We start from the raw sequence: 25,319 nt of genomic DNA, 5'->3' as shown, positions 1-25,319 counted from the left end.
ATGTATTTTATTAGAATTTTAACAGACATTGCAAAAAAATTGCATAATGATTGAAAACATAACATTTTAAAAAGGTAGCAATGCAGCATCAAGTAAAAGACAAAGAATGCAACAGCTGTGTACATATGCTGTAAAGGAGATTGCAACAGGGGAGTCAGGATTTGGGGAAAATGAGAAAGATGGTATTTTTAACGTCCCAGGACAAATATGAATAAAAACAGCCAAGTTCTGATAGACTGATTACATATTCCCTATGTTTTACAGACTGCATAGCAGTGTAAAATAAATGTTGTTATACTAATTACATAATGTATTCCTGCATCTGAAACAATTTACAAGCAGAAATTTTGTTTACAGCATTGATATTTTAATAGCTCTGGATTTTCATAAAAATAGAAACTTATATTTAACAAAAAAGTCAGTATCTAATATTTGAGAACAAAAGTGCATGTGTTGAGAATGTAGTGTTATCTGTCAAGATGAAAATATCTAGTATTTAAAATGCCTATTTTAACAAAGCAGCATAACCGATTTTACTTTAGCTGCATATTTGCACTGAACTACAGCCTAGATTCTGTCAATATAAGCCCTTGCAGTACCCTCTTCTCTCTAGAGAAACACTTCTGCCCAGCCCAGTTATTCTATAGGAAGCAGGATCCTGGTAGTTACAAAGAATACTAAGTACCAAAGTCACAGCAGTCCTTGGCTAAGTGAATACCTACTACCTCGGAGGCAGCTTTAAAGATGGAGCCTGAATAGTCTGAGTTCTTCCAGTATGACAGCTACTTCTGGATGTCAGGGAAAGGCAGCAAGGGTCCATTACAGCTAAGAGATACAGTGCTGAAAGGGAAACTGTCCCTGCATAGGACTGGAGGTTTCTTTCTCTTGGTTTTGAGAGTAAACAGCATTGCAACACACTAGAGGGAAGGGAGGCAGGGATCCTTCTACCTACAGCTAAAACCTAATTTGTATGTCCAAATTAGTATATCATCCATGTTCCCTGCAGCCACCACCATGGATATGTATGGAGACTTACCGAAAACAGATTAACGTTTTTTTTTTTTTTTTGCAAAGGGTTCTTCCCCCATTTGCTCCCATCCAAGGTGGGAGGAAGAAGTGCCAAAAAGACACATGATCCAGAGATTCAGACATTCTAGAGAACGGGATGCAGAGAGCTTGTTTTGCTTGAGCTCTTCAACAGTTTTGTCATATGGCACTGAAGAACTGGGTTTTGTTTCTTTCTGGAGCACCTTCAGCATTCTGAACAGAAAAAGGCAATGACTGTTTAGCTGGATTGGACCCAGAATGGACAATACACAGATGCTGTAATTGTGAACGGTAGCCAGGTTAGCCATAAACAAGTATCTCTTATAGAAGTTACAAGCTTTAAATGTAACCATTTCTGTAGCATTCTCTCCTTAAGAGTAACTTGTTTTACCTAAAATTGAAATACATACTGTATTTCATCATTCCAAACTCTGGTCTGTTTCTGTTTTAGTGTGTGGCACAGTTACCAAGTGCAACAGTCCATGGTCACCAACACAAAAGTCTGAAAGTCATTTTGAATTAAGCTAGTGTACTTTTGCTATTACCAGGGCATTTCTCATAGTACATACTTCCTATTCACAAAATGCTATGCAAGTTTCTACATTCCAGGAGATTGTGGAAACAATTTAGAGTTGTTCATTTAATCAAAGATGTGGCTGAACAGAACATTTTGGATATGCCTCATGCAACTCATGGAAACTGTCTCATCTTATGAAGATGATACATTTTGATGCACTTAGGCAATTAAAATGCACTCAACCAGTGTAGCATTTTTATAGACAAATTAACAGAAACGAAAGACAATACATGTTACAATACCATAAAACAATTTAAGCCCTTTCGTTAGCTGCATTTTAAAATCCACAGTTGTGCATCCCATATTCCAATTTATGACAAGAAATAAGAAGATTTTGTTCAAGCATTTTCTCCTTTAATCAACTATAGGATTGGCGAATGGGATTAAAAAAAAAATGATTATAAACTCAAATGCCAACCTAACAGCTAATAAATATTTCATGGTTTTAACTTCAAGAGGTTTGCTCCCAAAAGTGAAATAACTGTTAGTTCGCAAGAAAAATAACCATTGCTGACTCTTCAAAAGAAAGTTGTGCTAAAATTAATCTGCCATAAATCAGAGTTCACTTAGCTCATTGCTACATATTTTTTAAAATGCATATCCTAGGTCACATGTATATTAACTAGGATGAGCACTAGAACACTGATTAAACTAAGAAATTCGCACACGTGTACTTAAAAAGTCAAGGGTTTGTCTGAGACATCTACTTCAAAGTTTTGAATAGTGTTCAGCTTTTGAATGTTTAGTCATTTGTAACAAGACCAGACACACAAAATGTGTTTGGTCAGGATCTTGTCTCACTACAACTCAAAGTATCCTATTTGAATGTGCATACCTTTAGAAGTTCATTTCTGAAATTTTATTAATTCAGCAAAAATATGGGCACCAGTGAATCAGAAAAAAAAACATACATTAGAGATTTTTTAAAAAAATTATATAAGTTAGATAAAACTACCCTGTCCAGCAAGTTCCAAATTTTTCAAACATTAAGGCAACTTTCAATACTTTCAACTAAACAGTATTATAAAAAATAAATGTCACTTCAAAACATTATATACATAGTGACAGAGTAGATTTAACTAGAAATTATCTTTAGTACATTAATAAAGTGTCACATAATATTACACAGAGGTTATATCAGGTGCTTGAGTGTATGTGCAAGTGGAGTGACATCGCATTTAAAGTACAGGTTTCAAGACAGAGCGGAGTGAACGTCCTTCTTTAGTGAGTTCTCGTGTTACACACATACATGGCAGCGGGACAGCCTCCTCCCTTCTCTCTACAGCATTATAATTACATTTCTTCAAGTGGTCAGCCATGCTTACGATGTCAGCAAACTTCCACTCATTTACAGTACAAAAAGCTGTACTGAACCGCCACACCTGGAAAACAAGTACATGCTTAGCATCAAACTCATTCTTTGTAAACAGAGAATCAAACTAGTACTACCCTGAACACTTCATTTTGTAACTAATTCAGGTCCACCACTAATTACAGCTAAATTAATATTACCAGCTTGTACTATTTACTAAGTTCCAGCCAGTAATATCCAGCCTTACTTTCAGATTCTAGGTTGACTTTACAGGATGGAAGTTTGGGGCAGGAGCTGAGGTGGGGAAGAGAATCATTTTACTTTTAAACTGAGCACATTTGATCAGGAAGTTACATGTCAGGCAAAAACATTGTGTGGTTTTAAGTCAGTGTGGTTCTAGTTTGAAAAGTAAGGTTGTGGTTGTCAGTCATGGTGAGTATCTGCAAGTCCAACTGAAGAGAAAGGAGATGCAGGTACTCAGCTCTTCTTCATGTAATGTGTAACTTAGTGCCTGATTTTTCAAAATTATTTACTTGATGAAGACACTCAATACCATGGCAAGAGACATGATATAAACACCTGAATAGAACTTAGAATTCTATACTTTCATTTCTTATCTTTATACTATTTAAAACTAGACAAAATTCCCGCTTTCAGATATACATAGTATTAAATAAAGTTATGGAAGCAAAACTATGCTATGATTTCTAGATAAATATTTCAATTTTTCCTAGTATTACAGAACTATTACCGTCCTGGGGCCGGTTTGGTTTAATATCTTTATTAATGATCTGGAGGATGGTGTGGACTGCACTCTCAGCAAGTTTGCAGATGACACTAAACTGGGAGGCGTGGTAGATACACTAGAGGGTAGGGATCGGATACAGAGGGACCTAGACAAATTAGAGGATTGGGTCAAAAAAAACCTGATGAGGTTCAACAAGGACAAGTGCAGAGTCCTGCACTTAGGACGGAAGAATCCCATGCACTGCTACAGACTAGGGACCGAATGGCTGGGTAGCAGTTCTGCAGAAAAGGACCTAGGGGTCACAGTGGATGAGAAGCTGGATATGAGTCAACAGTGTGCTCCTGTTGCCAAGAAGGCTAACAGCATTTTGGGCTGTATAAGTAGGGGCATTGCCAGCAGATCGAGGAACATGATCGTTCCCCTTTATTCGACATTGGTGAGGCCTCATCTGGAATACTGTGTCCAGTTTTGGGCCCCACACTACAAGAAGGATGTGGAAAAATTGGAAAGAGTCCAGCGGAGGGCAACAAAAATGATTAGGGGTCTGGAGCACATGACTTATGAGGCGAGGCTGAGGGAACTGGGATTGTTTAGTCTCCAGAAGAGAAGAATGAGGGGGGATTTGATAGCTGCTTTCAACTACCTGAGGGGGGGGTTCCAAAGAGGATGGAGCTCGGCTGTTCTCAGTGGTGGCAGATGACAGAACAAGGAGCAATGGTCTCAAGTTGCAGTGGGGGAGGTCTAGGTTGGATATTAGGAAAAACTTTTTCACTAGGAGGGTGGTGAAGCACTGGAATGCGTTACCTAGGGAGGTGGTGGAATCTCCATCCTTAGAGGTTTTTAAGGTCTGGCTTGACAAAGCCCTGGCTGGGATGATTTAGTTGGGGTTGGTCCTGCTTTGAGCAGAGGGTTGGACTAGATGACCTCCTGAGGTCCCTTCCAACCCTGATATTCTATGATTCTATGATATTACCACGACAGAAAACAATGGAAAGGCCTACCTCAAATCCCATTCCCCAAACTGTTGGGGATACGTTGAATGTGCTAGGAAGGTGACAACCAAACTACTTACTGTAGCACTTTTTTTTCAAATTGGCTCTCAGAACAGCATTGGGTTCCAGAGAAGATGGTCTTTTTCAAGAGACACCATGATGTCAATTAACCAGGGGTGGGGGGGGGAAGGGTTAGGGAAAACAGTCATCCTCAGGACAAGAGGAGATATGTCCCATACCTTCCTTCCTATTTCCAAGAAACAAAATTATCTTACCTTTTCTTTTATTTGCCATGAAGAACTTCCATCTGGGTACTTTCTCTTTTCCCAAAGCAGAATGACCATTCCACGTGCTTGAAGCAAGCTTCCACATACATCTCTCATTAATCGTGACACTCTTGAAAGCTGACACAAACTAAAACCATCTAGAAAACCAGCAATATGTTGTAGAACCTCAAAAGGAAGACTACTCAGATGATCACTACATGGACCAATGAGGCAGCTTTTAGCTGGTTCTACTAATACTGTAGAGATACAAGGCTGAACTCCAAATGACCGCAGATGGCGATCATGAATAATCTTTGCTCCTTGTGTTGAAGGACAAAACCTACGTTGAGAGTATGTACACCCATAGTATGCCAAGGGACACCTCTGCTCCATCCAGCCATTGAGGCCAGCATGAATGTCACCATGCACATTCTTAAAATGTGAAGAAAATTCATTTCGCCTAAACAATTGTCCACAAACAAATGTAAACATTGAACGCTGTTTTGTTTGGTATCTAGCCACACATTCCAATACCAAGTCCAGACCAAGTGTCTGAAAAGGACTTGGATTTGAGAGCTGTGGGTTGGCATGATCACATGCTGAAGCTGAAGCAATTTCCCCTACCATTGTATTTGTGGCCAATATCGCAGATGGGAGGGAAAATGTTTGAGTCCCAAAATCAATGCGATATCCATCAACAATGCGACTATCTGATATCCCCCTACCACCCGGAGAGTCTCCTAGACAGAACAGCAAAGCTGCTGTGATTAGATCTATCCCCTGAAGACCCATAGGGTCTTCTGTTATCTCCAAATCTGATGTATCAACAGCTTTGTCTTCCTTTGGTGTAGACCAACAGTGGTTAACAAGAAAATTGCATGATCGATGATGAATTAGAGAAAACACATCTACATTTCTCAATCTTTCTTGTTCCAATTGCCTCTCTAACACTTCCTCTCCACTGGAGACATGTGGCAGTTGTATATGGTTAACAGCGCCATTAAATAAACTGTGGGGTGTTATTACTTCTCTAAGTTGTTGTGCTGCTACAGGAAAGGAGCTGCAAGACTTCAATGCTCCATCATCAGGAGATGCAATACATTCACCATTTGCTACATTAGATGGTTTTGAGTCACACACATCTAGATCTTCATTCTGGTCCAATGCCTCTGTACCTATATTTTCTGCATGAAAACCATTACACAGAGCAGAAGCATTACCAAGATTCACATTCAAGTCACGTTTTTGCACTATATCATAACAAAAATCACTTGAACCATTTTGTTCCGATTGTGAATTTTGGCTCAAGACATCAAAGTCAATTCCACCAACTGCTCCCATGTTATCTTCATCTGGATATTCATAGTCTGGCAATTTACTTTGAATACATCCATTAGTAGTTTGTTCTTTGATCTGAAAATCTTCATTCATCTCATATGGCAAAATACATAGTCTTGAACTTAACATACTTATGTCTCTTGTAGCAGTGTTCAGTATATCTAATGCAGCAGCTAAACTCTTAGTAGTTTCTACAGTAGCTTGATAAAGTACACTGTAGGAATCTCCATCTGCAGGTATCAACCCATTTGAAAGCACTGTGTCAGGAGCACTTGACTTAACAGAAGTCTGCTCTCTAGGTTCGGATATCTGATCAGCTGCTTTTGACATCATAGTTGCTACTTTGAGGGATTCTAATAGCATGCGCTGGTCTTGAAGGGCTAAAGCCATGTCTAACTGCTCTACTTCATCAACATCTTTACTTAGATTTTCATAAGATTTCCGGTCTGCATAACTGACTGGCCATCTATTCCATTCCATAGTGCAGCAAACCACACTTGCAGGACAAGTTTCTAGATGTTCAGCGATTTTGTTTCGGGCTACATTAAAGGGACATCCAAAGCCACTATTCAAACAAGGCACTCTTTCAAATGGACACAAAATGCGATGCTCCTCAGCTTTGCATGAATGAAAGACTGCTCCACAAACCAGTGGGCAGCCAATCAAGTCACAGGAAATTCCAGTCTCTGGTCTGGTCATGCAACGCCGACTGACACAATTGACACAGTGTAAATGCTGCTGATGTTCCTCCATGATTGCAAGTCCAGCTCTGGGCAGGAAGAGAAAGGAGATAAAACAATCTTAATTTTTAACTCAGTATTTGTTAAAGTTTACTAATAAAACAAATAACTACATATTCTTGGTCTATAATGTATATAGAGTTATAAATGAACACTACACTAATTGATCACAAACCATAAGTACAGTAATAAGTGACATTTTACCCCCCACCTCAAAAAACAAACAAAAACAAAAAAACAAAAAACGAGCTTGAGTAATACAGAGAAATGAAGGTTACTCAACTGTAACCTAGAGTTTTTCAAGCTGGAGAACACAGCAGGACAAGAGGCAAACCTCTTAAATGCTGGTCTCTTCCTCTCTGAATCAACCATAGGATCAGTAAGCCCGAAGCAAGGTGCAGGAACTAATAAAAAATACATTTATAAAGAAAACAAATGAGCTAAAATTTCTAATATTAATCCTAACTAAGAAATCTAACTAAGGCACTGAGTCTTTAAAGAACATGGATAAGTCTGGAGAGGTTCCTAGTCCATCTGCTGCCACAGTTGGAAGGTAATAAGGTAGTTGGAGTGTCATGGTGCCTTTTACAATCTTACCCATAAAACTTTGAGGAACAGCGAGGGGAAGACAGTAGGGGGGCACTCCAATGGCCACCAGCAGAGCTGCACTGCTAGTGCCATCCTATGAGTGGGAATGTGGAATGGCCACTCAAAGAAGAAATCAAGTTACACTGTTTTAAAGTGACCTCAAACATGATCATGGACACTTCTTAAATTTTTAAAATAGTTTCACACCTTTATGAAAAATGTTTGCTCAAAGCTATAGTGTGCAGCAGTTTTACTATCCTTTCTAATTTGCTAACCCCCTCCCCCCAGAACATCAGTAAAAACAAAAAGGCACATTTCCAGGTGTCCTAAAATGGCTTTTACTCCTCCCTATTTGGTTATGCTAATGCTAGTGAGAAGATGGGGGAGCAATAAAGAAACTCCACATAATTGGAGTCATGTGATCAGTTTTATTGTGAAGCAGGCACAACTGTAAAGCACTTTGGCACTAGAAAGTTGGATTCCTTGTTCTGATTCGGAGGGCAGAGTAAACACAGCATTCCATGTTTCACCACTGCAAACATTTGTATTTGAAAGTACATTGCATTTGTATGTTTCAAAGTCAGTTTATCTTCCCCTCCCCCACACATTTTTAAGATACGGGGAGGAATACATTAAAAATTAGAGGGCAGGGAAAAGAAGACAATCACTCAACAACATTTTCTTACTGCTGTTTATATTCAGTCCATGTTTACCCCAAACCCTTGTGGTTAAACTCTATTAATCTTGGAAAAAATAAATGTACAGGTTGCTCATTTATGCTTTAACCCCCTGCTTTAGCACAATTAGCAATCTCACAATATCACAAGCATCATACTGCATCACTCCATGATTCTCCTGACATGTTTTACTGAAAGACTAAACTGATGAAGTATAGAAAATATTCTTAAATCATTAATTTTTTGTAGAGATTTAAAGGAACAGAACAAATTTACATCCCTCTGCCCACCAAAATAAATAAATAAGTTTTCTAAAAATAAGCTGAATATAAAACTTGAACAGAACAGAAATGTTTCCATGTTTGATTTTATTTCCAATGGCTAACAAATATACCCTGCAATGTTTTCAACTCAAGCAATGCAGCAGTATGCTATCGCAGAAAAACTTTGAAATGAAACTAACTGACTGTAAATAGAAATGAAAGTGACTAGAATTTTTTTCATTGTCTAAACTGACAAACGTAAGTAACCAACCAATAAACTAACAAGTTTTTATATTTTTTACTTTTAGTAATTTAAGGTGTTATTTGTCACAGAAAGTTATTCATGGGATTTTAAATCTATGCTCCTCTGATACTTCACATTTTGAAATTCAAGCCAACTTTAAGTATCAGCCCCTAAATTTGAGTAATTCAAATGTTTTGGCCACTCACTTTTCTGAACTCTACTAACAAAGAAGCATATGTGCTGCACTTGATGGGCACAACACAGCTGGTTTATTTTTCCCTACTATGAAGAGTTCCTTTTTATTTACATGTAGCAAATTAGCTTTTCATCGTATGTTGTAAATACAGGTTTCAGAGTAGCAGCTGTGTTAGTCTGTATCCGCAAAAAGAACAGGAGTACTTGTGGCACCTTAGAGACTAACAAATTTATTTGAGCATAAGCTTTCGTGGGCTACAGCCCACTTCATCAGGTGCATAAAATGGAACACATAGTAAGAAGATATATACATACAGAGAACATGAACAGGTGGAAGTTGCCATACCAACTCTAAGAGGCTAATTAATTAAGATGAGCTATTATCAGTTTACCAATCACTAAAGTTACGCAATTTGTCAAAGGCTTCTTGCATACATCCTACAGATTAAGTCAATAGTGTCTAAGGCAATTCTTCATTGAAGTTTTAAAATGTTTTGACTGTAAATAATTAAAAGGAGGGTGGGGGAAGAAAGGTCCATAACAGAATTTTCCATAAGCTATTCTGCCAGGAGTTCCTTTTAAGTTGACTCATGCACAAATTTCTAAACTGAACAGAAATAGTTTAAAAATGACCTCTTTACAGCTATGGAAAAATACCCCCCCCCCTTCGGATTCTATTCGTTAAAAAGGAACATCGAGCAGGTTACTCTAAGGGTACGTCTTCACTACTCGCCATATCAGCGGGTAGCAATCGATCCCCGAACGCGCTCACCATCGACTCCGGAACTCCACCAGAGCGAGCGGCGGTAGCGCAGTCGACGGGGGAGCCGCAGCCGTCAATCCCGTGCCGTCTGGACCCCAGGTAATTCGATCTAAGATACTTCGACTTCAGCTATGCTATTCGCGTAGCTGAAGTTGCGTATCTTGGATCGATCCCCCCCCAGTGTAGACCAGCCTAAAGGAAGCATTCCTTTCACCATATTAGAATTAGTTTCTCTGATAGGACCGCCCCATCCTGCACACACACAGGCAGTTTGCAACCTTTATTGCAAGTTTATTGAAGGGGATGTTACAAATTATTACAAAATTCCCCATCACAAAGTGACCTAGTCATTTAATGTATGATTGAAAGGCTAACTGATGAGACCTTTTGTTGTAGGAGCAAATTGCCAGCAGTCCTCAAATACAAATTGGGTTTGTTTAGGCTTTGTCTACACTACAGCCATGTCACTAAAAGTCAGGCAGCGTAAACACTGTTTGTTGGCACTTTTGAGACAAAATACTTCCACCCCCCATGAGCGGGGTTCGCGTTGTGGACAGGAGAGCACTCCTGCCTACAATGAGCCGTTTACACTGCCACTTGCCATGGCCAAACTTTTGTCTTTCAGGGGGAGGCTTTTTTAAGCACCTGTGAAGGACAAAAGTTTTGTCGTTCAATTGGTAGGGTAGACAAAGCCTTAGTCTGGAGAAGAGACGGCTGAGAGGGGAAGCCGTAACAGTTTTCAAGTACATAAAAGGTTGTTAAAAGGAGGGAGGGAAAACTGTTCTCCTTACTGAGGACAGGACAAGAAGCAATGGGCTTAAATTGCAGTAAGAGCGGTCTAGGTTGGACATTAGGAAAAACTTCCTAACTGTTAGGGTGGTTAAACACTGGAATAAATTGCCTGGAGAGTTTGTGGAATCTCCAGCACTGGAAATTTTTAAAAGCAGGTCAGACAAACACCTGTCAGGGATGGTCTAGAGAATTGTTAGCCCTGTCATGAGTGCAGGGGACTAGACTAGAGGACTAGTCAGAGATATTTTTAGTAAAAATCACAGACAAGTCACGGGCTTCCGTGAATTTTTGTTTATTGCCCATGACCTGTCCATGATTTTCACTAAAAATATCCGAGACAAAATCTGAGCCTTACCAATAACACAAAATGTTTAAGTCTACATCAAAATTTGTACAATTTTCCAATTGGGAAATTTAAGTATTCATTTGTTTTAGGAATAATCAAATACATGAATGACAAGTTAGTTGCCATTACTACATTTAATTTTTCAAGCTAGCACACCTACTGAAGTTCCTCATTTTTATTTTGCCATTTTCATTAGTTACAATATCCCTCACATCTAAGCTTCTAAGTGATCCAGCAAGTAAAGAAATCTTTATTACTCAGATTTAAGGCTACAATCTTTTAAATGAAAAATGAGTGATTATTATGTCACCGAAAAGAGGGAGCAAGAACCTTGAAACATTAATGTATGTGTTAGCTTGAAAAGAAGAAAAACTTTGGTAAAAAAGGATTTAGGTTTGAAGATACCTGAATGTTTAACACTGTGTGAAAGTTGTTCTTTAAAAACAGTAATATAAAACTCGAAGAGTAAACAGATCAAGTAGTTGTGTTGCAATGAGAAATGACAAGGGAAAATATAAACATTAATTGCAGATAGAACATACCCTGAAAAGAACTGACTTATTTTATGTTACCCTACATGATACTAGTTTCTTACCATACTTTATGTCAAATTAGTGACTATACAAAGAACGAACAGCTGTACTTTTCTGATTATGTAATGTCAGCAACTAGGTTCAGTTCATCTGAGATGCTGAAGTATTTACGCTTGACTGTTACTAGCAGAGAAACCTAAAAATACATCCAGTTCCAGTGAGGTGACCACCGCTCTCAGAATTTGAAGGATCACTTGATGTTATTGTACATACAATATAGTCAGCTGACCAGATCAGCCAGAACATGCTTTGAAAACCTGCCATAATGAAAAGGATTAAAATTCCAGCTGTTATGAACAACCTCATGATTATAGCTGTTGTGCTAATACAAATATTAAGACAAAGTTTAATAATGGCTTCAAATTGTGGGCATACAATATTCCAGATGCAGTGAAGGCAACCTTCTCTCTCTGCCTCTTCCATCATACAAATAAGCTGCTGTACTGACACAATATCAAACTCAAGAGTGAATAGTTGCATGCCCCCACACTCTCCTCAGATATAAATGGTTGCCTTTTTTGTTTCATGTATTTGGGAAGCACAAATTTCACAAGATTAAGTTGAGGTATCTTCTAGACCTTGTAGCAAGGCACCTTCACCTCACTGGGCTCAACGTTTCCCCCTCTGGCAGTTGGGGGCTCAGAGCAAATCAGTCCCACTTTGGAGAATTTTTATTCCTCACTCAGGTTTTATTTTTGAATATTTACAAGGTGGGCCTCAGGGTAGGCCCAAGGAGTACTCTGCAGCCAAACAAAGAGAAACAAGTTCATAACATAAAAAGGAAATTTACTTCTCCCTGTCCCCTCTCTGGGATGTTGCCTTGTTATGCTGCTCTGGGGTGCCAGTCCTTCCCCAAACAGTCTGTTAGCTGGCTTGCTTCCCTTATAAGCAAGAAAGCAGTCTTCCATCCAGGAAAAGATTTTTCTCCCTGCTGCAGCTTGTCTCTCATCTCTCCTTCTCTCTCTCACACACGCACACCAGAAAAGGGGTTTTTAAAGGTCACAGGGAGCCCTTAATTGAACTGAGGTGTCCCTAAGTTGACCTGAAGTAACCTCTTTCAGTTCATGGGGAAAAGAGCCTTTACCATTCTAGGGCTGATATATCCCTTTTCCACCACTCTCTGGTAGCTGTCTATCCTGTCTCATTTTGTCATAACTTGCATAGTTAGGATGCTAAAAAGGCCACTTTCCTACTTGCTTTCACTTTTAAAAAAAAGTTTCTAGCCCGTAAGATTTTGCAGGGAACCTTTCCAATGTGAATCAAGTATAAACTGATGTTCTAGCATCTGCCTGAATGCAGACTGACCAATCTCTGTGCCTCTACTGCTCCTCAGCATCTTCTACACTATGAGTTTAGATCGAATTTAGCAGCGTTAAATCGAATTAACCCTGCACCCGTCCACACAACTAAGCCATTTTTGTCGACATAAAGGGCTCTTAAAATCGATTTCTGTACTCCTCCCCGACGAGGGGAGTAGCGCTGAAATCGACATTGCCGGTTCGAATTAGGGTTAGTGTGGACACAATTCGACGGTATTGGCCTCCAGGAGCTATCCCACAGTGCACCATTGTGACCACTCTGGACAGCAATCTGAACTTGGATGCACTGCCCAGGTAGACAGGAAAAGCCCCGTGAACTTTTGAATTTCATTTCTTGTTTGCCCAGCGTGGACCGCTGATCAGCACAGGTGACCATGCAGTCCCAGAATCAAAAAAGAGCTCCAGCATGGACCGTACGGGAGATACTGAATCTGATCTCTGTATGGGGAGATGAATCTGTTCTATCAGAACTCCGTTCCAAAAGACGAAATGCCGAAACATTTGAAAAAAATCTCCAAAGCCATGATGGACAGAGGCCACAACAGGGACTCAACACAGTGCTGCGTGAAACTTAAGGAGCTGAGACAAGCGTACCAGAAAGCCAAAGAATCAAATAGACGCTCACGGAGGGAGGGGCGACTGACGACTGTAGCTATCCCACAGTTCCCTCACTCTCCGAAAACCATTTGAATTCTGGGTTGAGCTCCCAATGCCTGAAGAGTCAAAAACATTGTCGCTGGTGGTTCAGGGTATATGTCGTAACACACACACACCCCCCCCACCTCGTGAAAGCAAAGGGGAAAAAATTGTTTCTCGCCTTTTTTCACTGTCACCGTATGTCTACTGGTTGCTGCTGGCAGACGCGGTGCTGCAGCGCTACACAGCAGCATCCCCTTCCCTTGCCTTGCGGACGGTGCAGTATGACTGGTAACCGTCATCATCGTCCCGTGGGTGCTCCTGGCTGGCCTCGGTGAGGTCGGTCGGGGGCGCCTGGACAAAAATGGGAATGACTCCAGGTCACTCTCTTCTTTAAGTTTTGTGTAATGGAGATTCAGTCCTGCCTGGAATATCATGCCATCTGGAGGCTTCTGGCTCAGGCTGCTCTCCCAGTCGGCAGCACCACGCGGTCGCACCTACCCCAGCCTACCCCTTGCTCCCAGGGCTCACAATCAGATACTTAGACCTCTACATTTTGCTGCAAATAAAAAAATAAAGCTGCCGTTTAGAACTGTCCCCCAACATACATATCCTGGAACATTTTGTATTTTACCAGTGTTAACCAAAGGCCCATACACAAATGGAGATTCAGTCCTGCCTGTGCTTCTATCCTAGTGCTTATCACAGATTCCCATTTTCAGCTATAGGCTGAGCAAGTGCAGAATGGTGGTTCACTCTACTTCGCTGTAAGCCAACCGCCCTCCCCTCCCCCCTTTGATCTCTGCTTGCAGAGGCAATAAAGTCAGTGTTGTTTCAAATTCATGCACTCTTTATTACTTCATCACACAAATGGAGGGATAACTGCCAAGGTAGCCCAGGAGGGGTGGGGGAGGAGGGAAGCAACAGGTGGGCTTGTTGTAGGGGCACCCCCTAGAATGGCATGCAGCTCATCATTTCTGCGGGAAGTCTGGTGCTCTGACCCAGGGCGGCCGTTTCCCTCTCTGGTTCTTTAGTAGACTTGCCTGATATTCTAGGCAGGACTGACTCTCCATTAGACAAAACTTGAAGAGAATGACCTGGGGAGTCATTCCCATTTCTGTCCAGGTGCCCCCGACTGACATCACCAAGGCTGGCCAGGAGCACCCATGACAGCAGCAGACGGTACAGTATGGCTGGTAACCGTCTTTGCCAACTTGCAAAGCAGCAGATGGTACAGTATGGCTGGTAACTGTCTTTGCTAACTTGCAAAGGCAAGGGGATGCTGCTGTGTAGCGCTGCAGTACCGCGTCTGTCAGCAGCATCCAGTAGACATACGGTGACGGTGAAAAAAGGCTGAACGGGCTCCATGGCTGCCGTGCTACGGCATCTGCTTGGGCAATCCAGGGAAAAGGGTGCAAAATGATTGTCTGCCGTGGCTTTCACGGAGGGAGGACTGACTGACGACATTTACCCATAGCCACCCGTGACAAATTTTTGGCCCCATCAGGCATTGGGATCTCAACCCAGAATTCCAATGGGCAGGGGAGACTGCAGGAACTATGGGATAGCTACCCACAGTGCAACGCTCTGGAAGTCGACGCTAGCCTCGGTACATGGACGCACACCGCTGAATTAATGTGCTTAGTGTGGCCTCATGCACTCGACTTTATACAATCAGTTGCCAAAAATCGAATTCTGTAAATTTGGAGTAATCCCGTAGTGTAGACATACCCTAAGCTGCAGCAGAATGAAAATTGACTAGTCTATTCAGAATCCTTTGAAATTGATAGTTACATTCTAACTTTTGCTTCGGAAAAACAAGGAGCAGAAATAGGCAATGCAGCTAGTCACTGAAGAAGAGAACTCAAAAAATGAAGACAGACATTTCCTTTTAGCAGCCAGACTGTTAATACAAAAGGCAGAATCCAGAAAGAGCACCCAGAAGGGAATCCTGGTAGTTTGGGGAGGATGTGGAAAGATTTGGCATCTCACCTGGAATGGCTCTTGGACACTGCCACCCTACTGACCCTTCCATCTTTCATACTGGTTTTTCACTAGTATATTTAGTCCTCTGTCTATTGTGTCTGGTAAAAATTTCACACCCTATATTTGAGAGGGTGGATTTATTTGTTGAGTGTAGGTGGGCAGGAGAGAGAGATGGGGAAGATTTATGATATGTGTTAGAAAACAATTGGATGAAAAATTCTGGAGAAGAAAGGAGAAAAAATACTGGAGAAGGTAAAGAACACAATGTAGATAAAAAGATAAGTACATGGAAGCAGGAGAAAGAAAAACTGAAGACAACTCAGGAAAATATTCATCAGGATTCATCACAGGAGAAGGAACCCACAAAAGGGATAGGTAGTGAACCAACCCCACCCTCCCAATGAAATGCAAGTTTAAAGTGCATTACAGAAAATGGATCAACAATGTTACAGTTAGATACAGAACACAGATAGACCTATTTTACTCTTTTAAATCACACGATGCATGCTTGGATAGAAATTTTTCATTTGAACTAGTAAATTTAGTTCTCAGGTTAGTAAAGCGTTGGGTAAATTTTTTAAGCTCTTACATAATCTTCTCCAGCCCATCCTCCCCACCTTCAAAAGTTTAAAATAATTTACAAGTTAGAAAAAAGTGAGATAAGAACTCATTCTCTACTATTGCAGGACAATTACACTAACATTTCAAGTATGCATATTATTTGTAGCACTGTTTTTTTCAGTTTTATTAAGTTTCAAATAATGGGGCAGATTCATTGAACTGGTAGAGGGACATGCAAGTTCTATATCCTTGCTTCAACTAGAACTCTTCTGCTAAAGGAAGTTTTACCCTAAAAGAAGGCAGATGATATACCACAACCTGTCATCCCTATGGGTTTTGACCAAAGGAGGGTAGCTTTTAATGCCTACTGAGGGCTTCAGAGGAACAAAGGTGTTCAGATAAGCTGAATACAGCCATCCCCTGGCCATGACCTCTTCAAAGCCAATGCAGCCTCTGCCACCACAAAACAGGGGGTTCAGCCTCAACTTCCTGCTCAAACTTCCCTTCCCACTTCTGCACTGCTGGAAGCAAGTGCAGACTGTGAGGTGAGGGGAATTTAACCCAGTATTAGTTTCTTTATTGTAAATAAATAAAATCTTTAGTTGTAAATGCATACTATTTTATTAAAAATTAGTTATTAATCAAGTTCATCACATCAAGTGTTATTTGGTAATCATTCATACAAAATAATTATCTAAAACAAGTAGATGGCCATATATAATGCTGTATATATAATCACATGGTACATTTAGACACTGATCTCAGTATGTATTTAATACACATGTTTAAGCCCTTTGGAACTTTATTTTATGATGTACAGCAATTATTATGCAAATTTTAATTGTTTCTTGGATAAAGAAATATGTGGTTATTATAGATACAGCACCAAGTGGTATTAGGCACTTCAGATAAATACACAATATAGCACTTCCCTGATGGAGTTTATAATCTAATTTTAAATTTATAAAACTACAACAGTAAGGAGGATGAATTAGCAAGAGTAAGGGCTATAGTTTCAAGATTAAGCAGCTACTCAGCCGAGATATATGCACGTCTTGATTCCATAAAAAAAATTTTTTAAAGGGCAAATGAACACTTCCTGTAGCAAGAGTCAAGTGAGTTTTAGGAGATACTTGAACAAAGAGGTTTTGTTCAGAAAAAAGGAATTGAGAAGGCATGACTTGTCTGAAAGCAGCATAAAAAAAGAGATCAGACAAATTGTCAAAGCATATACAATAAACAGGATTTTGTATTTTATATGGATTTATAATCCCATAGTCAGTTTTCAGAAAAAAAAAATACTGTAAAGGCAGCTTCATGGACTTGTATGTTTCTCTCAGAATTAGGTCAAATCATATGTATTCAGTCTACAAGAGGTTTTCCCCATAGCACTTAGAAGTCATGCAGCGTTCTTTTCTTCTCACATACCATCATCATCATAAGGTTCTGCAGGCCAGTTACATCTTCAGCAATACCTGTGCAAAGCAACTGCCCTCAATGCATTTGCACAGGTGAATACAACTAGAACTTAGTAAACAAGGCTTTTGATGCCCAAGGAGGAACAAAATTCCACTCCCTTTCTTAAAGTGCTGGCTCTCCATGGCTACCACGAATAAAAAGCAGTAAACTTACTTTAATCACTAAATTCAGTAGAGAGAGTTCTGAAAACACACAAGGAACATACTACTAACTTTACTGTCATAAAGCATGACTATTTAGAATCACTAAGATAGAAAGCAGAAAAACGACATTCACAACACTGTTTCCTGATATCTTATGGGGAAAAAAAACACTAAGAGATTCAGTTAGCATCTTACAGTTCTATGCATCAATAAACTATTTCTGATGAATGATCAAAACAAATACTATAATGCTTCGAAAGGCAAATGACCTAAAATCATGTCTGACACAAAATTATAGCTGCTTCTAAGTACAGCAATGAGACTGAGTGGAAGAAATAAAAATCCTCAGCACTTATTCCTTTTTAGATTTTAATATTAGAGAGAAAGTTGTATACATTTTACTAGCTCTAGGAGTTATAAGCCTGTCTATAGGCCCCTTATGCCTCGGTTTTCTTGTCCTAAAACTATCTCCCCACTCTTCAGAGTATTTATTAAGACATACTTCCTTCGGAAAGCCTTCTGACTATAGTCCAGAAATAGAATAATTTAAAGAAAAAACCCTTAAGATCATTCTACCACTTCTAGATTTGATCCCCCCCAGTTGGTGCCTTAGTCTGCAAGATACCTGTCTTATTTTAGAATGCAAGCCTCTCTCAGGTGGAACTCAGCCCTCTCTCCAGCAACTTTAAATAAATTATTTAACATATTGTCATTTTAAAAAGAATCACCAGGATTTCCGTTTTGTGTTTTTGTGACAGGTCTGCTGTGCTTTCTTGGTGTCTTGCCCCATTCCCCAATTAACAGTCCAAAACTTTGATTAACCTTGGGCAATAGACTACTACATGACAACTATACCTGGAGCAGCTATACTTAGTGCATGGCTCAGGCACAAAAGAACTCTACCTGCTGAGATGGTGGCAGAGGGAAGTCAGCTAGCGAGCCAGTTTGGCTTCATGTGTAAAGCACTTCTGAACTTGAACTCAGTACAACTGCTTGATTGTTGCAGACTCTGCAAAAGATGAAATCAAAAAAGATAAAAGGCTACATTTTTGACTGTAAGGACTACTCCCTACTTGTGCAATCCTCTAAAAAGAGTTGTGTGCTTGCCTATCTGGGAATGCAGGTATGTTTGTATGACTAACATTTTGCAAAATTCTATATTCCACAAAGGACAAATTAATAATAAAACTAATTACATTTTATCTTAATAAAGAATAGGGCAAACAGCCTTAGCACCAAAGATGGTAAGTTTTGAAACACTTGTCTGATGCCAGTTATCAGTCACGCGAGATTGCTACTTCATAGATTTTACGGCCAGAAGCAATCATTAAGTTTATCTAGTCTGCCCTCCTGCATAACAACCACCACGGATTTCACACAGCGATTCCTGCATCTAGTTCAAAAACTTGAATAAGAACATATCTTTTAGTAAGATTTCCAATCATGAATAAAAGATTCCAAGTTATGAAGAATTTACCACAGCCCATGGGTGTATGTTCTAGTGGTTAATTACTCTTAAAAATTTGCATTGTATTTCCAGTTTGAATTTGTGTAGTTTCAATTTCCGACACTGGACTTTGTTAAGCATTTATCTGCAGCATTAAAGAGCCTTCAAGTGCCCTATCTTTGCCCTGTATATGCAGGTAGCCACGCACTGCTTGTGGCTGCTAGGGAATATGGAGCACAGGGATGGTAAAAACGAAGGGGGAAAACGTATCCTTTAAGACGGTACCCTCTCTCAGAAAAGTTCTGTCAAGCTAAATCAGAGGTTAAGAAACAAGGATGAGAGGGAAGCAGTCTGACCTAGAGAAGTAATGAGACACTGCACAAGCATAAGAATAATTATGCACCTGTGTTTATACTTATAAGTGCAAAGATCTACATTAATGCACGATGGTTGACATTTTTAGCTGCACAACCAAAACCACAGCTACACACACCCTCTTGCACATATGATATACATTATTTCTGCACAGGGTGTTAAGTTTAATACTTTAATTCATGCATGTTGTGGCAATTTCGCTGGAAAAACATCTAAATTTGTGACCTTTGCCTAATTATAGATGTCAATCATAACATCTTGTTGAAACTTTGTTTCTGTGGTTTCTACACATACATTTGTAGGTGCCCATATTGGAATGAACAAGCATATTTAAATGCAAACTGAACAGATGAAATCCTGTATCTAGTGATCAAGCACTGAAGTGCAGGTGCAATGCATTGTTTAATTTTACACATATGCATGCATATCTGAGGATCTGATCATTATTTTGTACTACTGTAGCACCTAGAGGCCCCAACTGGGCCCCCATTTTTCAATGCACTAGGACAGCCTCTGTCCCAAAAGAGCTTCCAACCTAAATAAACAAGACATACAACAGAGAGGAGAAGGATACACCATACATATGTGCAAACAGCAGGATGATCAGTCCCCTTAAGTCCATCCTGTGTTAAAAGTTAAGAAAATTAACCTCCCTTCTACTTTCAGGCACTTAACTTCAGTATCATTAAACCATGCTTCATTAAACAATCAAAAACATTCAGACTCATTGGAGTCTAGCGTGTTTTTTCCCTATTTTCCCCTCTATTTGAGTTTTAGAGCATCAGAAATCATAGGCCTTTTTTACCAGGTAACTGAGTAATACAAAGCAGGGAGGAAAAAGAATTCAATGCTTTTCATTAACCTTTAAAAAGCCACTTTTGATCTAGAAGTAACAATGAGATATCTAAGCCCCCAAGTAACTTTCAGAATGTTATAAGGACATGTAAACAAGGGCTTAAATTTGAAGAGCTATCTCAAATAGTTGCCAGAATGTACCTCTTAGCAACACAAAAGCAAATGTGTACTGATAACTGCCCAATGATCATATCTGTCAATATACTAGCTGTTTTACAGGTACTGAATTAGAATGAAGAAGACTGTGTAAAGAAAAAAAGATTGGCTCGTCAAGATTGTTTTGAGATAATTTGTAGAGGACAATGAATCACCAATTTCTCATCTATATTTGCCAGTTAAAAACAGAAGTATTTTCCAAATGTCAGCACACATGAAACTAAGATATATAATCCATGGGCTCCAAATGAGCATGCTTGTCAAAACCCTCTCAAGGGCTGATGACAATAGTGACTCAGCTAAAACAGAGTGTTTTGAGTATTGCAATGCACTGTGGTTGTGGTAAACAAAGCATACTTTAAAAAAAACTACCTCATTTGTTACTGAGCTGTCACTCAAAACTGTTATGCTTCTCCACAGCACATAAACATACCCACCTTTGGGTGGGGGGGAGGGGACGGACGGACTACTGATTCTATAAGAGACATACTTCTAAGCCACTCAAATTTACCTTAACTGTAAGTATGATTGGCAAAACTAAAGATAATTTTAGCACCTACATAAAGTTTTTTTTTAAATGTTGCAACAGATACCAGTAGTTTGATGAACAACTTGAACCAAGATCTTTTGTTAAATATTTTTGTACTGACCATTACTTCTGCTAAGATTTTGTACTAAAAAGCAGTAAGCTTACTAATTAGAAATTTAGCCAACAATATACCTTATATTTGCTTTAAAAAAAAAAAACATTTGACAGGATTTATTTTATAGTAGTGCTTAGAACAATTGTTTTGCCTTTGGCAAACAAAAAAAATTGTTTTCTACTGATTATATTCCCGCCACTTATCCATAATTGTTTGTTGCATACTCTTTATAGACACGTGGTACTGAGAGGTATTTCAACACGAAAATATTCAGACATACTATATATCCAGTCATAGGTACTTTCATAATTACAGCGTATACACAAAAAAGGTTAAAGACATTAGTTTTCAAAGTTAAGTTAGAAAATCTAAGAATTTAGGTTGCCCATGCAACCTTAATTCTGCCCTCTTGTGTGTATGCATTACAATACAGTCTTTGATTACATGATCACATACTATTTTTAACAGGACCATTGCCTCATTCAGTGCAGAGAGGATGGACTATGCTCACAGAATGAGGCAGCTGTTCAATACTTCTTTTTATCCTGTAAGTGGCTCCTGCATACCATCCAAAGCCTTCAATGAACACAGAATTATTAATTTCCTCATGGTCTTTTCTAGGGTATTCATCATTGTAGTATCTGACTGACTGCCTCACTAACAAATGAATTTATCTCCACTGTGAGATAAGAGCATTATTCCCAGATGGGGAAAATAAGAGAGATTTGCCTAACGCCATACAGACAGAATTAGGATTCCTAACCCTATACTCATACCTCCAGACCACACTGTATTACTGACAGAGTGCAAAGCATCCACTTTATTTGCAGTGTGAGCACTCAACACTTCTGCTTATCGGGCTCCAAGTGTTTCAAGTTGAGCACCCAGAATATAAGAAACACATAAGAAGCCCCCTGCCAAAATTTTGGTTTATGTGACTTGTGTAACATCACATAGGAAATTTGAAACAGAGGCAGTGAGAAAACTGTGCTTTCATGCAGCATTCACCTGCCTTGAACATGAGACCATCCTCTTTCTTCTTGCAGTCTCTTCCTTTCTTCTCTAAATACCTTTCCTCTTCTGCAACAAATGAGGCAGAGATCACACAAAAAGCCTTACACAAGCCTGATTCATTCTTGTACACTGAATAAAGGAATGCTCTTGTAAAAAAAAAAAAAAGTATGTGATCATCTAATTAAAGACTATCATAATGCATACACACAAGAAGGCGGAATTAAAATTGCACAGGCAGCCTAAATTTAGACATTTTTTAACTTTCAGCTGTTTGACTTCACAACCTAAATAATATTCTTTTAACAGTTTTGTGTGTGTAATTTCTTATGACTTTTTTTTTTAAGTAAAAACAAAAGTATATGCAAATATGACAATCCCACTATTGTACATCATCTGCAGAGTTTGAACCCTAAACCTTCAAATCTGCAACACAGGTTGAGTTACAGGATTAGTTATATTACCTGGCAGTGACAGAAGGTAGTTATCCTGGGTTATGTGGGGGATTGGGCTATGTTCTGGGCCCAGAGAAAGGGAAGGGAACCCAGCCCAGCCCACCTCTCCTTTTCCTCACTTCCTGGGGGAGGTTATCTGCTCCCTGGGCTCCCAATGCAGGATGTGCTGTTGCTGCTTATTTGACGTGTTAATAATACAAACAACAGAAGAGAAATGCGGATTTGAAAAGTTTCTCAGACAAATCTGAATGGAATTTCAGGGGACAAAGAAAAAACACTTCTCCAGCCCTACAGCTTTCTCCCTACCAAATTTCAAAGGTGTTACAGCGTCTCAAAAATAGACTGCATGATTTTTTTTACAGCTAAAAGTTTTAGGCAAAGTCACTGCCCGCCCCCCTATATTTATGTTTGTTATTCTTTAATTATCATAGAATCGTAGGACTGGAAGGGACCTTGAGAGGTCATCTAGTCCAGTTCCCTGCACTCATGGCAAGACTAAGTATTATCAGTGTTCAGCTATACCATCTCCTTTATGTTTATATAGGAACAAGTTGCCTCCTCTTTTTTTATTTCAATGGATTAAGCAACTCAGGGACCAAGTCCCCTCTTAGACAGTTGAAACTGTGACTTACAATACACACACAGGATCAGAGAAACCTTTCAGCAATAACTAGGAATTATTTGCTCCCCTTGTCTATGAATAAAAGAGGAAGACTGCACTGTGGGGCAGGGGCTGACTTGTTGTATCTGGATCACACCTAGCGAAATAGGATCCTGACCCTACTCTTTCGGGGCCACTGTAATGCATATGTTTATTAATATTAACAATAGCAGCAACGCGGAGGCTAAACAGAGAGGGAAAGCGGCCATATGGTGAACGTCTCCTCCACATAGCCATTGTGTGCTCCGCAAGAAACCTACCCAGGCAGTGGCCCATAAAGGGAAAAGGGGTGGGGAGCTAGAGAGCAGGGGTGGAGCTGGTTCGCCAGCCACCCTAAATGGCATGTTACCACCACAGACACCCAGCCGCAGGCTGAGATCGGTATTAAAACCCAGTAGCCAAGGGAGGGGTGACACGATCCCCCTTCCCCCCCGGGCGGGCCTGCACGGGCCGGGCTAGGAGAACCTCTCTGTGCAGCGAGAGAGCCCCCGCTCCGGGGCAGCCGGGAAGGGCGGCGGGCAGCCACCCAAGCAGCCAGGGCCCGGGTTACTCCTCACCCGGATCGTGGGGAGGAGGGGAAACACCCACCACTCGGACTCTCCTATGGGTCGCCGAGCTTCTCGCGGCTGCGGCCTCTCACCCCACAGCACCTCAACTTTCACCGCGTCCTAGCCAGCGAGCGGCTGCTCCCGGCCCCAGGCCCGGACTAGAGACCCCGCCCCCCTCTGACCCTGGCGGCGCCGACCGGGAAGATGCGGATTGAGGAGAAAACCCCTCCCGGCCCCGGTCACTCACCGTCCGCGCGGCGGCTCTGCCTCGGGCAGGGCTCCGTGCGGCCCCGCTGCCGGCCGCTCCTGCCTCCAACCGCCGCGCGAGCGAGCGGGCGGGCACGCGCGAGGGGAGGGAGGGAGAGCGAGCGAGTCCCTCCGGATTCAATCCGGTTCCGGGATGGCAGGAGGAGAGAGTGCGCGCGCCGACTCCCCCCCAGGACTGGCGCTGCCAGCGGCGTCTTCCTCCCCCGGGTTCCATGCAGTGGGGGCGGGTCGCCGGTGACGCTATGACGCACGCCGGAGCAGGGGCGGGGAAAAAAGGGACGGATGGACCTTCCCACTGGCTAAGGTGAGCGTGTGTGCGTCAAGTACCCGGATGTTAGCCCGCCCCCTTTGTGGGGCGCTCTGAGCTCAGTCCCCGCCCCGGCTCTTGCTGGGTCTTGGACCAGCCCCAGACAAGGGCGGGTTGCGCTGGAGGGTGATGGTAGTGGGGGTGGGGCAGGCTTAGGTTCGTCACAACGGGGGGGCTCAGTCCCGGCCCCGGGCCGTTGTCACCCCGCGAGGGCGCTGCTCCCCGTGCTGCCAGCGCAGCGGGCCCCGCGTTCTTCCGGAGCCGGACACCGGCTGCAGAGGGGCGGGGCCCCCGGGCTGTGTGCGTGGGGCCGGCCCGCTGGAGAGAGCTGTGTTCGTGTTAAAGGCTGGCTCGTGTTTTACACGGGCACGTTGGTCGATGTGACCGTGTATGAGCCCTGGGAAAAGAAAATGTTTTAAAAATAACTTATTGTCACTTTAAATCTGTGCCAAAAGTAGGAGGTGAAGTAGCTGGAATGAATTAAATTCTGCCCCCAGGGGGAGCAGAGTGGGCCTGTAATCCGCTACCAAAGGCACACTTACCTCATGCCTAACTTCTGCATGTGTTTGTCAAAACCGTTCTTCAAATTCTCTGGTCATCACTCAGGCCAACTTTTACTGAAGGGTCAAATCCAGAGAAATTCTGAACGCCTGCAGTGAGCTGTGGATGCTGAGTATCTCTCAGGATTTAGCTCATAGCTAATAAGTGCATTATAAGAACTACAGACTTGGACCCATGGATTTTTATTTAGAACATAAGGACTTCTTACTTTTTCTCGTTCTAAGAATAACACACAGAGAAGACATGAAACTGAAAACAGGGTCTAATAATAGGAAGCACTGCCAGCTTTACCTATAATGAATATTTGCAAGTTTGCTAACGTTTACAAAAAGCCTTGATCCTGCATTCAGATTCCTGTGGAGAGATCTTTGTTCCTGCATAGATCTGATTACAGGATCAGGATACAAGTATCCTGCATGTTAAGCTC

General features: G+C 41.0%; 1 protein-coding gene across 2 annotated transcripts; it reads right to left on the bottom strand.

Annotated features, from left to right (window-relative positions):
• FBXO30 (F-box protein 30) lies at positions 1-24,210 on the bottom strand. 2 transcript variants are annotated; one of them, XM_024219907.1, is made up of 4 exons: positions 24,005-24,210; positions 18,509-18,614; positions 4,952-7,049; positions 1-3,006 (listed from the first exon to the last, which is right to left on the bottom strand). In XM_024219907.1, the coding sequence occupies exons 3-4, from the start codon at positions 7,031-7,033 to the stop codon at positions 2,803-2,805; spliced, it is 2,286 nt and encodes a 761-aa protein (XP_024075675.1). In that variant the 5' UTR covers positions 7,034-7,049; positions 18,509-18,614; positions 24,005-24,210; the 3' UTR covers positions 1-2,802. The 2 variants fall into 2 exon arrangements, with proteins under 2 accessions (XP_024075675.1, XP_024075682.1); XM_024219914.1 differs by lacking the exon at positions 18,509-18,614.
• Between the last annotated feature and the right edge of the window lie 1,109 nt (positions 24,211-25,319).

Source organism: Terrapene carolina, unplaced genomic scaffold, assembly GCF_002925995.2.
Source record: "Terrapene carolina triunguis isolate 2854851 unplaced genomic scaffold, T_m_triunguis-2.0 Scaffold85, whole genome shotgun sequence".
In the NCBI taxonomy this organism is placed as follows: domain Eukaryota; kingdom Metazoa; phylum Chordata; order Testudines; family Emydidae; genus Terrapene; species Terrapene triunguis.
Note: the sequence above shows the minus strand (reverse complement) of the source record. Positions and strands in the feature narration are given on the sequence as shown.

What these genes read in the sequence shown, in the direction of transcription:
- FBXO30 (XM_024219907.1), bottom strand. Translation starts at nt 7,033, where the DNA reads ATGGAGGAACATCAGCAGCATTTACACTGTGTCAATTGTGTCAGTCGG. An exon ending in CATGGCAAATAAAAGAAAAG is followed by an intron (nt 3,007 to 4,951) that starts GTAAGATAATTT and finishes CTTGTTTTCCAG; the next exon opens with GTGTGGCGGTTCAGTACAGC.